A 15,563-nucleotide genomic window follows, 5' to 3' on the forward strand; every position below is an offset into this window, starting at 1 on the left:
GGGCAAACCACTCTAGTACCTTTGCTAAGAAAACCCCAAATAGAGTCACAAAGTATTAGATATCCCTGAAACAACTGAATGACAGCAAAAACATGATAAACTCGATATAATTCACAGAGGGAAGTACACTAAATGGCACAAGCAATAAAAATAAGCAATAATAAGAGGACATTTCACATTGAGACATTCTTTGAGCAGGCAGGCTAGTCAGCAGAGCTCCCCAGGCCCTAGAAAAACCAGCTGAGCCTAAAAGAAATCCATTCAAGGCCAACTAATGATCCACCAACCATCTAACATATCCGTTCTGGCTAGTGATGCTTCCTGCCAGCAGATACTTTATGACTTGGCCACTGGCAAGGCTGAGGTAAGTGATGTTACAAGTTGCCTTTGTCCACTTTAAAATCCTAAACATACCTTGAAATCCTGAGACTATCTGGACGACATCTTCGTATACCATTAGAGTAGCTGATCGCTCAGGGAGCAGGCCAAGGCTTAGAGAAGAAAACACTGTGGAAGGAGAAAAAAAAGATGGCAGTGAATTTTAGCATCTAAATTAAACCACAGATCAATCAGACAATTAGCCATTATTAAGTCCTACTATGTGCCAGGAACTAAGAATACAAAGGCATACAATGAAACAATCTATATATGCCAGGAGCTTACAGATCAGTCAATAAACACTTATTAAGCACCTACTATGTGCCAATATGTTGAGTGCTGAGGATACAGAAAAAGGTAGACAATAATCCCTGTTCTCAAGGAGCTCACTGTCTAATGGCAGAATGTTTTTAGTCCTATTCTGATTTGGAAACTATTTGTTTTTATTTCAGTTAGCTAAAGGCTATAAAAATTCCCAGAAGACTATCTAAAGAAGTGAATGTGCAGGCCATAACTCAAGACGACAAATATAAATAAGAGGGTCAAGTAAGCTGATTCTGTGGACCACAGAGGCCAAAGAAACAAAGACATGGAAATAATGGACCAGTAATTACACCTAGAAGAAACCTTCGGGAGCTAACTTCTTTCTCATCTCTACTAATGGAGGACTCCCATCACCATCTAAGAGGGACAGCTAGGTGGCGCCATAATGCATAAAATGCGCCCAGTCTGACATTAGGAAGATTCATCTTTCCGAGTTCAAATCTGACCTCAGACACTCACAGTAGTAGTATGATCCTGGGCAAGTCCCTTAACCCTGTTTGCCTGGGATTTTTCATCTGTAAAATGAGCTGTATGAGGAAATGGCAAACTCCAGTATCTTTGCCAAGAAAACCCCAAGTGAGGTCACAAAGAGTCTGAGACCAACTGAACAACAACATTATTTGGTTTTTCTCTAACAAAGGACATTTCATCTTTTAATGCAAAGTCTCCCTGCCTGAAATCAATTCACTTGATTGTGTTCCATGGACCCTCTGAAGATTATGGACCAATCATTATCTTTGTGGCTGAGAACAGCCCTTGGAAAATATGGCATCTCTACTTTTTTTTCCTGTTGTTTTTTAAAAGTTTATTTAGTTACTAATATTTTAAAAATTTGCATTGCACAAAACAAACATATATGTACACACACACACATATATGGCTAGGATATATAAGTTATATTATACAGATGCACACACATGCTTTTTCGGAAAGGGGGAGGGGGAAGTTCTGTGGAGTAAGAAACTCCCTCTACTCATGCATAGTGAAAATTTGTTTGTAGCCAACAGTCTTATGGAACTGTCAAGTCACTAAGAGGTTAAATGATTTGCCCAGAAGTCACACAGCTATTACGTGTCAGGGAAAATCCCTGAACACTGGTCTTTCTGACTCTAAGGCTGTGTCTATACAGTGACCAAACAAACTATCAGATCACTATAACACAACACAGAATGGAGATGTAGCCCAGTGTTGTGGAAAGCACATTAACAAGGGAGGCTGCAACAGAGTTCAAGCTCCATCTCTGCCATTAGGTAGGCATGTGACCTTGTCTTAAGTGACTTCTACCCCTCCCCTCCGATTTCCCCCTCCTCCCTTGCCTCTATTGGTTTAGAGTTCTCTGATCTATCAGGGAAAGAGGGTTACATTAAATAACTTTCTCTCTACTGTTGTTTTTGGTTTCAAGAATACTAATTATCAAAATGGAAATTTAAAAAAAACCAGTTGTTTTCAATTTATCCTTGACTTGTCCAACTCAGAGACTACCAATTAAAACAGGCAAAAATAATATGGACTCATAGGACCCCTGAAAAGGTAGGAGGTATTTCTGACTGAAATCAACTATGTGTGGAGGAGTCCATGTTCTTCAGAATTAACTTCTTAAAATAAAATTTAACAAAAAGAAGAAAGTCTGCCTTTGAAGATAAATTCCAGACCACAATTTTCAGAGTTCAAATTACACTATCAGGGAGAGTCAGCCTAAAACGTGATCTAGCTAAGTCTGCTCCTGTCTCTGATGAGATAAAGCTTTATATGATGTCTCCCCTTACTTCTACCACTCCCAGGAAGGAAAAACTCTATGCCTTGGTGCTTGTTTGCTAAGTAAGGGTGAGGAGAGAAATCCAGCTCAACAAAACCTGCTAAGAATACCTTGTTTTGTGTACATGTTCGAAAGAGCTCTTTTTAAATGATAAATATAGAAAATATGCCCTTTTAGGAAGGACACATGGAACTCTGAAACATGAAAGCTTCACAGCTCTGGTGAATTTGTGTAACAGGAAAGGCAACAAGCATTTATTAAATGCTTACAGTGTGCTAAGTCACTGACTGAAATTCAATCAAATCATTTCAGCACTAGCACCTTTTCTTAATATTTCAAGCAAAGGCCTGACTATTGTGAAGGAGCAAGCTGGAAAATATGTAATGTCACTATTGTCTGATTCACTCGGGAGAAAGGAGATTAGGGAAATAGTTTCCTTTTTCTTCTGGCATTTGTGACGACTGCATCCAAAGAGAATGCAATTCAAACATCCCATGCTACTCTCCTCTCGTGACAAGCTGAATCGGGTGCCCAAATCACTTTTGAACTTTCCTTGGCATGAAAAAATGAAGGGCTGCGCCCTTGTTCTCTCAAGGCAAAATCCAATTTGGTGACTGAGGAAAAGCCAAATTCTTCTAGGTCTCTGGGAGGCCAGGACTAAAGGTCTCTAAGCATCTGGCAGTTCCCAAATAACAGATGTCCCTTATATACAAGCACCCTAGGAGTTCCCCTATCCTTTCAACTGCAAGCTTCTCTCCTCCTTTCCTCCTTTTTCTTGGATCCTTCAGACTTTGGCTGCTGCCTTGGCCACCATATTGCCTGTTGTTATCCCCCTTCCCTAAGCTTTGGTACTACTCTGCTCTGGGCTATAGAAGCTGGTGGTAAGAATAAATGAAGGGGAGCCTATCCTCCTGACCTCACCCTTGCCTTTCTTTCTTATTTTACCCTGGCCAAAGGAAAGAGAAGACAGTAGGAAAGAATCAAGGGGAGGAGAACTGTAGTACATCACAGTTCCTCTATACTGTCCACAGCTTCTACTTGTTCCCCTCCAGAGTTTTCAAACTGCATCCCTGCTCCTTAGCCTTCATCATACATTCCATCAAGAAGCACTTATGAAGTGCCTACTACACGGTGGACACTAGGGTGGACCCAAGATAAAAATGTACCTTGTCCTTAAGGATTTTTATTCTATTGGAATTCATCAATAAATAAATCAAAAACTCTGCATCATACTAGAGGTTAGTCATACAAAGAAAAAAAAAATAAAACCATCTCTACCTCCAGGACTGGTATTATGAGAGACAATATATATAAGTATGTATAGAACAGATAGATACATGGTAAGTACAAAATAAATAAAATTTAGTTACATACAAGGTGGGCAGCTAGGTAGCTCAGTGGATAGAGCACTAGGCTTGGGGTTCAAATCCAGCCTCTGATACTTTTGACCTTGAGCAAGTCACTAAACCCTGCTTGCCTCAGTTTCCTCATCTGCAAAATGAGCTAGAGAGGGAAATGGCAAACCACTCTAGCATCTTCACTAAGAAAACCCCCAAAAGAGGTCATGAAGTGTCAGACACAACTGAATAACAACAAAATACAAGGTAATTAATTCTTCTTATCTTGCTATTGACAATACTCATCAACTACTTAACTACCATTCCACTAAGAGCCTTTGTCCTTTCCAATAAAACAATCAACAAATATTTAGTAAGAACTTAAGATGTGCCAATACTATGCTAAGAAAGACAAATGTTAAATAGTCCTGGCCCTTCTGGAATTTACATTAATGGGGAAGGCAACACTTTGGTGTGGTATAGCAGAGAGAGAGCAGAATTTGGAGGTAGAGGATAGAGCACTGGTCCTGGAGTCAGGAAGACCTGAGTTCAAATCCAGCCTCAGACACTTAGTGGCTGTGTGACCATGGGCAAGTCACTTAACATGGTTTACTTCCTCATCTGTAAAATGGGCTGGAGAAGGAAATGGCAAAACACTTCAGTATCTTTGCCAAGAAAACCTCACATGGGGCCACAAAGAGTCACACGTGCCTGAAATGCCTGAAAAACATAAAGAACAAACTAGAGATCATCACTAGAATGAAGACACTAGCATGAAGGCAGGATTTTCACTAGGATGTATAGGAAACAAGGGAAGCCAGGAGGTGGTGATGATGAGGGAGAGAATTGCAGGCATGGGGGGTAGCCAATAAAAAGGCATAGAGTCAGCAGAGGGAGCATTTTGTGTGAACAAACACAAGTAGATCAGTGGCACTAGATCCCAAAGTATGTGGGTATAAGTAGACTATAAGAAGACTGGAAAGGATAGAGGTTGGGGTTGGGGGGGAGGAGAGTAAGGTGGCTTTGGATTTCAAACTCTCTTTGGTTATATATTTAATGCAGATGTGTACTTGAGGAAGATTAATTTGACAGCTGAAAGGAGGATGGATTGTTATGGGGAGAGATAAGAGGTTAAAATTAGTATAGGTGTGAGGTGATGAGGCCTTGCTCCAGGTGGTTGCAGGGTCAGAGGGGAGAAGGTAGCATATATACAGAGAAGTTGCAAAGGTAAAATTGACAAGACTTCCCAGAAGACTGGATATGACAGGGTGAAAGAGAATGGGGCATAGAGGGATGAAAGGTTGGGAGCCTGAGTGATTGGGAGGAGAGTGGTGATCTCAACAGTCATAAGGAAATTCAGAAATGGTGGGAAGGTTTTTGGAGAAAATCAAGTGCAACTTTGGATATGTTGAGTTTAAGACGTCTGCAAGGACACCCAGTTTGAGATGTCCAACAGTCAGCTTGAGATAAAAGTCTGGAGATTAGAAAAAAATCAAAGGGCTGGATGAGCAGATCTAAGAATTATCAGCAGAGAGATGAGAATTCAATCCATGCAAGTCAATGAGGTCCCCAAGAGAAACTGCATAGAAGTAGAAGGTGTGGAGAGAGCTTTGTGGGCTGCCCACTATTAGCAGCTAACAAAGGAGACTGAGAAAAGCGGTCAGAAAGGTAGAAAGAGCCAGCATTGTCACAGAAACCTAGAGAGAATTGAGTATTAAACAGAATTAACAGGGTCAAAGAGTACAGAGTGGTCAAGAAGGATGGGTATTGAGAAAAGGCCACTGGATCTGGCAATGAAGAGATCACAGGTAACTTTGGAGGGAACAGTTTCAGTGGAATGATGAGGCTGGAAGCCAGACTGTAAAGAGTTTAAAACATAGGGAGAGACAAGATTCTCAAGGACGTTAGTGATGAAAGGGAGAGACATCGACAATAGCAAGAGGAAAATAAATGGACACATTGATTGAAGACAGTCTTCCTAAGCAGTGTAGTCGCAAAAATAGTTACTGGGGATGAATGGATCAAGTGGAGTTTTTTTAGGAAGTGGGAGGTATGAGCCTGTTTGCAGCTAGATGACTCAGTGGATAGAGCATCAGGCTTGGAGTCAGGAACACCTAAGTTTAAATCCAGCCTCAGATACTTATCAGCTATGTAACTCTGGGCAAGTCACTAAACTCTGTTTGCCTCAGTTTCCTCATCTATAAAATGAGCTGGAGAAGGAAACAGTAAACTACTCCACTATCACTGATGAAAAGTGAGAGAGGCGGATGACAGAAGACAGGATGCAATCAATGAAGAAAAGATGGAGATTCAATAAGAGAGAGGCATTCGAAGCATTTCTACAAAAAGAGAGTCATGATAGACTATATGCTTTGAAAGCAACCCAGACGATAGAAACACAAAAAGGTAAGCCAATACAGCACGAAAGGCACAAGCAATGGAATTAATTACTCAAGATAAAAAAGGGAAAATTAAACCTAGAAAGAGAAAGGTACTTATGGGGTTAAAAATCATGACTACAACAAATAACAACATGTCAAAGAGGGACCACTGACAGATTTTCTAAAAGCACACAAGGAGACAAGAGCAAAGAGAGAACTTCAATCTGGTCAAAGTCCAGATGGTGGTGAGGAGATTATTTGGGTCCTTTGGCTGCAACTGGATGCAGGACTCTGCTTCACTGCCCATACTTGGGGGTAGGTTATGGTCCCAGGGCAAGAAGGAGCACTAGCACACCAGAGCTTGAGACCACAAGGGAGCAGGAACCCTGGTCATAGCTAGAGGGAGAAAAAAAGTGCTTGTGGTGACTCACAAACCAGGGAACAGGCCTGCCCGAAGAACAGTGACCACACCTCCTCTTAAAAACAATAAAACAAAATCAAAAGAATGAATAGAAGAAAATGTGAAATATCTCTTTGGAAAAACAACTGACCTAGAAAATAGATCAAGGAGAGATCATTTAAGGACTGAAAGCTATGATTAAAAAAAAGATAAAGAACAGGGGGATTCTAGATTCAGTGAAGGAAGAAGGTTCTGCTGAATAATATTCTCATGGTGGGAGAGAGAGATTATGCAGTGGCAGATGGGGACCTTAGAGTGAGTATAATCTGCTGGCGTTGGTCCTCTTAGAATGTTGTCTCTCTAAAAACAGATCCTGCCTTGGGAAAAGGGGAATTGAATTAGAGCTTTTAGAAGTAACTGACTTCTACAAGATTGGAAGAACCAAAAACCCAGGGAGGAGATTTCACAGCAAATGGGCTGGGTCAGGGGAGGGGGAGGAGGGGAGAAGAGGGGAATTACCAGAGGAAGGGCATGGAGTGGTAATTTTAAAGTCACTGTATTTCCCAACAAAATGAGAACCTTACTTTATGTCATTTCTGTAGGGTAAAATAACAATTGAAATTAGAATAAACACTGAATGAACAAAGTTATCTAGGTGCAAAAGCTGACATGAATAAGAATAAAGCAGTCAACATTTATTCAGTGTGTGTGTGTTAAGGTATGCAAAGTACTTCTAATAAAGAAACGTAGCCCAAATGCACAGTCTTGAGTTCAGTGATGACTCCTGATACATGGCAGATTTGGTTATCAATAGTCTATAAATTTCTTTTTCTGAGGGCATACAATATCTACAAATAAAAGGTAGTGAAGGCAACAAACTGTAATTTCATTACTATTTGTATTTCCCCTCTACCAGCAGAGATTGTACCCACTTTTGTTAATTTAGTATAGTCTTTGAGAATTGACAAAAAATTAATTACTCTGTGGTCAAACTAGTGATAAGCCTCTACACCAAGGGTGGGGAATCTATGGCCTCAAAGCCACATGTGGCCCTCTAGGTTCTCAAGTGGGGTTCTTTGAATCCAAGGGATTCAGTCAAAGGGCCCCACTTGAGGACCAAATGTAGCCTCAAGGTTGCAGGTTCCCCTCCCCTGCCAGGTTGGAATGGTTCTCAGACAATGGATACAGACTTAGTCACCTTTTCTTGAACCAGTTTTGTCTTGTTAGGACTTTCCAAAGCTTGGGATTCTATTGGTAAAACGAATAGAACCCACTGTCACCTCTACACAATGATAAAACTTAAAGGATGATTTTAATGGAGAACAGAGGACTAAGCTACAGTAAATATAAACTGACAAATATTGGTTAAGTAGAGGTCAATTTTTCTTTGGATTCAAATGCAATGCATAAGAAATTAGACAGAACAAGGTGAAACCTAACTTACCAGGTAACCGTAGGGGTTTCCATGGTGCAGAATTTGGTACGTATGCAGGCTTACTGGCTGTGACGATCAGCTGACTGCCCAACTGATATTGAAACTTGATGAAAGCTGTGCCATCTGCCCCGGATGTTCCAGAGGCAATAGAGACCTGGTTGGTAAATATCTCAATGAAGGCTTCGCTGACTGGCTGATGGGTGCTAGCGTCACTGATGTGGACCTTTAGTGTCACTTCTAGAAGAGAAAATGTATGTGTTACTCTTGAGGAAACTTCTATGGTGATAATGACAAAATACGTGATGTTGAAAACAACCTCAGGAAGAAGATTTTGCAACTGGCCTAGGAAATGTAAGCTAGCAAATCTTTTCCTTCTGTAGCTTCCTTTTCCTCTGCCAATTTCTCCCCTCTGCCAATTTTCTTCCCGCAAAGTCAACATGGCCTTCCCATGGTCTCTATTATTGTCAGAAGACATTTTCTTCACTAAATCACCCTTTTCACTCCCACCAAAAGCCAGAGGGGACAAAGTGATGGCTTTAAGAGTCTGTACACCACATACCATCTGGTGTACTTTCCAGCTGGTATTTCAGGGTCTCCAATATATTGCCAGCAGGGAAAACCTGGATAGGAGCATTAGCCAAAACACATTCTGCTACAGAAGAGTCCAGAGCAGGTTATTAAGATTTTAAGCTACTTTCTTCAATAACCTTGCTAAAGTGGGATGTAAGGTGACCAGGATTCTTATTTTAATAACCTTGAAGACTACACTGAAAAACAGTTAAAATATGTTTTCAAGAGCAAAAATTCCTTAAAGAAATAAAAAACTTGGGGGGGGGGGCGGGGAGAGATTCAGTGTTCATGACTGGGACCTCCCAATGAACTAAAAATGCCATTACTACCAAAATAAATTTATAAACAGTGCAATCACAAGCTATCAAGGGCTAGTTTTATAGAACAAGACAAAATAAAAATAAAATTCATTTGGAGGAATAAATCTCAAGAGAAAGGATGAAAAAGTATAGAAATGAAAGGGAAATATCACTTTCAGACTTCAGATTATACTGTAAAGTAAAACTACTTGAGGCTGGTTAAAAAATAGAAAAGCAGTTCAGTGGAATAGACTAGGTAAAAAAAAGAATCACAAACATTTGAGCTCAATTATTCAGTGTTCAGTAAACATGTAAACACAAATTACTTGGAGATGAATTTTTTATTTGAAAAGGACTACTTAAACAACAAGAATGGAGAGATACCCCAATAAGCTCAAAAAGGATATATAGCCTGAATATTAAAAGTTGGGCAAAAGAAAACGACAAGAAAACCAGATTAGTTACTAATGGGGGAAAACAAAATTGGGAAGTCATACAAACAAGAGAAAGAGCTGATCACAAAAAATAAAATTAGTTAAATTACATGAAATTAAAAATATTTTACATGAAAAAAAATCAATGCAACTAGAATGAAAGAAGCTGTCAACTAGGGGAAAAAATTTTAACACCAAACATAAGGGTCTGGTATTCAAGATATGATAAAAAACCCTTTTCCAGTGGATAACTGGTCAAAAGATATTAAAAAAGAAAAGGAAGAAACAAGCATTTATTAAGTGCCTCCGAAATGCTGGATTCCATGCTAAGTGCTTTACCAATATTATCTCATTTGATCCTCACAATAACCCTGAGAGATAAATGGCATTATTATCCCTGTCTTACACTTGAAGAAACTGAGGCAGAAAGAGGTTAAGTGACTTGCCCAGTTTCCCCAAGCTATGAAGTATCTGAGGCTGGATTTGGATCCAGTTCTTCCTGACTCTGGGTCCAGTGCTCCACTCGCTACGCCAACTAGTTGTCTCTAAAGAATAAAGGGTTCTCAATATTAAGAACTACAAACTACTAGCAACCACATGGGCAGTGGTGCAGTGGATAGAACACTGGGTTTGGAATAAGGAATTCTCTTCTTCATGAGTCCAAATCCATCCTCAGACACTTAGTAGCTGCACAATCCTGGGCAAGTTATTTAACTCTGCCTTGGTTTCCTCAACTGTAAAATGAAAGAGGGGTCATGAAAAAGTCAGACATGACTGAAATGATACAATAAAAACATCCATATGAGACTGCTCCAAATCACTAAGAGAAATACAAATTTTAAAAAAGGGTAGGGACTTGGGCACCCAAGTACAAGGCATCTTCTTCACTATCTCCTCACATCTCAAGGATATCAAAGGAGGACTCCAGCTGTCCACTTCCTCATCCCTTGATGTCACCACATGACCAACCCATGAATGTTCTCTTCCTTTAATAACATTTTCCTAACAAAAGCTTTTACTCCAAGTCTTTGAAATTCCTCACTGGGCAGTATACTGCACCAAACACCTCGAGAGACGGAACCCAACAGTCTCCCAAGAATTGGAAACAGGCTTACGTTTATATAACACTTTAAAGCTAGCAATGTCTTTTCTCACCTCAGAGCAACCATGAAGGAAGGAAGGAAGGAAGGAAGGAAGGAAGGAAGGAAGGAAGGAAGGAAAAAGCATTTCTTAAGTGATTATTTTGCAGATGAGGAAATTGTGGCTTAGAGACTTTAAGTGATTTGCACACTATCACAGAGCTAGTAAATGTAAGGACTGAAACTCAAAGAATAAATTTTTTTTCACTCATATCACATTGCTAGTGATAAGTGATGAGATATATTCTCAAATACCTATAATACAAAATGATTATAACTAGGTGCATGACATAGCAGATTAAATTTGGAGAAAGAAAGACATGTCTTCAAACCTTGCCACAGACACTATATGATTCTGGGCATGCCATTTAATCTCTGTCAGCCTCACTTTCCTCATTTGTAAAATAAGGGGACTGGACTTGATCTCCTAAGGTTTCTTTCAGCTCTAAATATAGATCCTATGATGTTAGACAATGAATGAGTACAAAGAACAAGTCAAACAGATTAGCCTGAGAAGTTCAAGGAAGGAGGAAATACAAAATTGTAATGAAGCAACATCCATCCTGAGCAGGTATAAAGTTAATAGGTGCCTAGAATCACCTCTTTTTTGTTTCCTTTATATCAGTACCCCTTGACGGCGGAGCTGCCATCAGCCCTCAGAGGGTTCATCTGATGCCATCTACCTCCTTCTGCCACTTACAGGCAGTACTCCAGTTCCCTGAAGTTAAAAAAGCCTATTGGATATCTTTGAGATATAGAAATTGAGCTCCAGGGGACTTCAGAGTGGGTCTAGATTTAAAAGGGGGTACAGTAGGGTCATTTCTATTGAATCCATATCTCATTTACAAAACACCATAGACAAGCAAGTATGGCAGAGGATGAGTAGTACTGCCTCTCAAAATAGCTCAAAGCACTGGAGGGCTTTTACAAACTAAGTCAATCAAAAGCTTGGCATGAGTTTGAACTAGGTCACATCTCAAGGACATTCCCAGATGAAACAGACTACAGGGCAAAAAACAGTAGTACAATGTAAGATATTTGTCATCACTTCTACCATAATCTCCTTTCATCATCTATGATGGTAAGAATACCTCATTTAGTTACTCCAACTCTGCTTTCATCGAGTCAAATCAGGAAGTAGAAATGGCATTTAAGAAAATGAAAGTAGGGAGGAGAACTACAGCAGACCAAGTACACAAGGGGACCATCTATCCTGATGGTTGAAACAATCCCGTGAGCACGGAGGGGGTCTGTTTATAGAGAGGATCTCAGAAAAGGGAAATACCAAAGGACTGGAATGGGAGAATCAAAGATGATGGATGGGGTACACAAAAAAGGTGATCACATGCAATAACTAATTGATCCATATGCCTACTTTCTCATCTTGGTAAAATCTTATGAAATGATCTACTTTTAGTAGCTCACGTTTATATAGTGCTGTAATGTTCATAAAGCAATTTGCATATATAATCTCATCTGACTGGCTCCTCTCAGCAACCTCATAAGGTTGGTGGTATTGTTATCATGCTTATTTTACAGATGAGACAAACTGAGGCTAACAGAGGCTAAAGGTCTTGTCCAGAGTCACTTTTAGTAAAGGTCAGAGGCTGGATTAGATAGAATTCATCTTTCTGACTCCAAGGCTAGTACTCTCTTGAAGGCCCTCTTGTAATAAGAGGTAGAGAAGGAAATCATGGGATTTAGAGTCTTAAAACTAGAGACAGAGCAGTACTGTTAAGAAAAGCATGGAATGCAGAGTCATAGGATGAGAGACTGAGAGCTAGAAAGAACCTTGGAGATCATTTAGTCTTTTTTTTGTTTAGCCATTTTTCAGTCTTGTCTAACTCTTCATGACCCCATATGGGGTTTTTTTTTTGGCAGAGATACTGGAATAGTTTTTCCATTTCCTTCTCCAGCTCATTTTACAGATGAGGAAACTGAGGCCAACAAGGTTAAGTGACTTACCCAGGATCACACAGCTAGTCAGTGTCTGAGGTCAAATTTGAACTCAGGAAGATGTCTTCCTGACTCCAGGCCTGGTGCTCTATCCACTGCACCACCTATACTTGGCTGCCTCTTCATTTAGTCTACCCTCATTTTATAGATGAAGAAATTGAAGCTCAGAGAGTGTCAATGAATCATCCAAGGTCACAGAGGAATCAAGTGGTAGAACTGGGATTTGAACTTTCGTTGTATGAGTCCAAGTTCAGGACTCTGGCACCATGCTGTCTCTCAGAGGTCCAAACTCTGAATGCTGGCACTGCCGTATTACCGTCTGTGGCCTTAATTAGGCGAGTCACACTTTACCTTCATACCTAAAGGCAGTTAAGTAGAGGAGTAGATACAGTGCTGGCCCTGGAGTCAGGAAGACCTGAGTTCAAATCTCATCTTAGACTGTTACCTGCTATGTGACTCTGGGGAAATTACTTAACTTGTCTGTCTGTGCTTCCTCAACTGTCCATACAAGGTTAATAACAGCATGTACCTCCCAGGTTCAACATAAAATAATATCTGTAAAGCAGTAAGCACAGTGTCTGGTACATTTAATAAATGCTCATTTCTTTTGCCCTTCCCCTTCCTTTCAGCTCTCAGACCTCAGTTTTCTCATCGGTAAAGCATGACCAGGTTGGACTAAATTCTCCCTTCCTGTTTTAAATATCACATCTTAAAAGACTTTTATAAATGAATTTCTATAGAAAATCACATTATTAGAGTCAGAAAACTGACTAAAGAGTATTGTGAATACTGTATACCACCATTTACTGTAGACTGATTACAAGAAAACATTGGATTCAGTAGAGCAAAATGTAGTTTTAAAGGTTCTCCTCTAATAAGGAGTCTTTCATGCATCAGTTAAAATCATACATGATTACTTGATAAATGTAACCACAGAGAAACCTATTCAACAACAGTCTGAATATTTTATGCCTCAAGGGAAGCACAAACCAGGAAAATGTATGCTCATTCAAGGTACTAACCACTCTCAAAAAGAATGCTCAGTGCAGGGTCAAAATAGAAGAGGGATTTCCTATAAATGGTAAGATTATTTGGTCATTCTTTTTAGAATATATTATATTGATAACACTAAGCCTCAGAACATCAAAGGGTCTCATTAATGAGATTCATGATCACTTAAAATAGATCAGCTTAATACCACATACAGGAAAAATTAAACGTATGAAAATGCCTATTGTGTAGGCTATGACTGGCAGCTGGATGCTCAAGTCCATCTAAAAAAGGAACAGACTCTCAGGCTGGACAATGAGCTGAGCCCAAAATTGAAGAAGGGGAAGAAAGCAGGTTGGATATACACATAAGAAAATAGCACTACACTTGGAATGATTCCAAACTGGTACACAACTCAAAGCCATCTCTTTAGCTCAAATGTTTTCCTGGGGATGGTATATGGTTAGGAATTCTGATGTATGGAAAGTCAAAGTTATAGATGATCTAGAAGAAATGAAGAGATGCATGGTGCATGGAAAGAGGCCACAACCTCTTTCCATGGATGGCTTCTGTGTAAGTGGAATAAGAGATCTATCACCTAGAAAATGTATGATTAGAAATGGAAGTGAGTCAATCCAGTAGGGAGAATGAGGGATGGACAAATAGACAGCTTGAAGCCTATACTGGAAAGGCCCCTATCATATTAAATATGGTGGGTTGGTGGGAAAAGATGCACAAGAATTACACAGAATAGCTTGAAGGAATTGCAAACCATACCAATTAACGGATTAAATAAAGGGTCATAAACTTTAGAAAGGAATTTATAAATCCTCTTATCCAACCCTGTCCTTTTAGAGGTGAGGAAACGGAGAAAGGGAAAGTTCAAATAACTTATCCAAGGTCATTCAGAAAGTACATAGCAGAGGTGAGATTAAAACATATGTCTTCTTGCACCAAATCCAGTATTTTTTCTATTGTATTGAATTGTCTCAACATGGAAATACCCACACATCAAAAGGACCATGGATCCACTGGAATAAAATGATGAATCTCAATAAATATCTTATATCCTTAATTTGATCATGTTGTATCTTATAACATTCATCTCTTTGCAATAAAAGAATCTGGAGAATTCTCTACTCTTCCTTTCCCAATCTTAGGTAGTCATGTATATATAAACATAGTAATTTAACACAGAAAACAAAATGATGCTGAAAATTAGAACTCAACAAGAATTAGGAAAACAAACAATGAAGGAAATAAGTGTAACAAAAACCAAGCATTTGACATTAACAAAGTAAGCTCTGTTAATTTATTCCAACAATACTAATGCCAGCATATTACAGACTCAAAGATAAATTACATGTACATCTACATATTTTAAGGCGATCACCCCTTCTCCTGGAAGATACATAAATTAACTGAGCTTTTATAACTATAGACGTAGCAGAGATTGTGACTTTTATGGGACACCTGGGTGGGTGGTTTTTTTACAAAAGTTCCCTGGTGATTTATGAAATTTTATGGTAATGTAACATTTACTAATACTTAGTATTACAAGCTTTCTGCTATCACATCACTTGCTGAGAAATAGGCTAAAGAGGCTGGGATTTGGAAAGAGTTACAGGGTTCATGAATTAGCAATGGAAAGAATGAGTTCTATTGTGTTCAATGTCCTCCATTCAGTACTTGAATGTCTTCTCAGATATTAAATGAATCCTAAGAAGTGGACAAATCAACTTTTATTTCATGCCTTTAAAAGTTGTCAGTAGAGCTCTAAAGGGTTTCTAGAGGAAAATTTCAGTCTTACTTATGTAAGCAAATCTGTATGCAAAAGAAACATGCCCAAGTCCTAAAAATTTATTATACGGATACCAAGACAAATTTCTGTTTTGCTAATTTGTGTATTCTTGACCCCTCTGAGGCTCTTTAGATCTACACCCATGTAGCCTGAAAAAAAGAATTTCATGTGTTTCATACAATCATAGAATATTAGGTTAAAAAAGATCATTTTACAGAAGAAACTAAGGCTCACAGAGATAAAGTAACTTATCCACAGTCACAGAATTACTCACAAGGACTTTCAGGGCTGTCCAGTCCAACTCACACCTGAACAATAACAAAAACTCCCCTATAACATACTACACAAATAAGCATCCAGACT

At 39.3% G+C, this 15,563-nt stretch overlaps 1 protein-coding gene across 2 annotated transcripts in view; it reads right to left on the reverse strand.

Moving 5' to 3' along the window:
- The window catches only part of FAM171A1 (family with sequence similarity 171 member A1), a 180,682-nt gene that overhangs the window by 72,844 nt on the left and 92,275 nt on the right, over positions 1 to 15,563 (reverse strand). The window contains exons 2-3 of one of the 2 annotated variants that reach the window (XM_072651605.1): positions 8,021 to 8,248; positions 415 to 507 (exon numbers count right to left, since the gene is read on the reverse strand). In XM_072651605.1, coding sequence (XP_072507706.1) covers positions 415 to 507; positions 8,021 to 8,248 — 321 coding nt within the window. The remainder of the gene's footprint in view (positions 1 to 414; positions 508 to 8,020; positions 8,249 to 15,563) is intronic. The other variant, XM_072651606.1, reaches the window with a different exon arrangement.

The sequence above is a fragment of the Notamacropus eugenii genome, chromosome 3, assembly GCF_028372415.1.
Source record: "Notamacropus eugenii isolate mMacEug1 chromosome 3, mMacEug1.pri_v2, whole genome shotgun sequence".
Classification (NCBI taxonomy): domain Eukaryota; kingdom Metazoa; phylum Chordata; class Mammalia; order Diprotodontia; family Macropodidae; genus Notamacropus; species Notamacropus eugenii.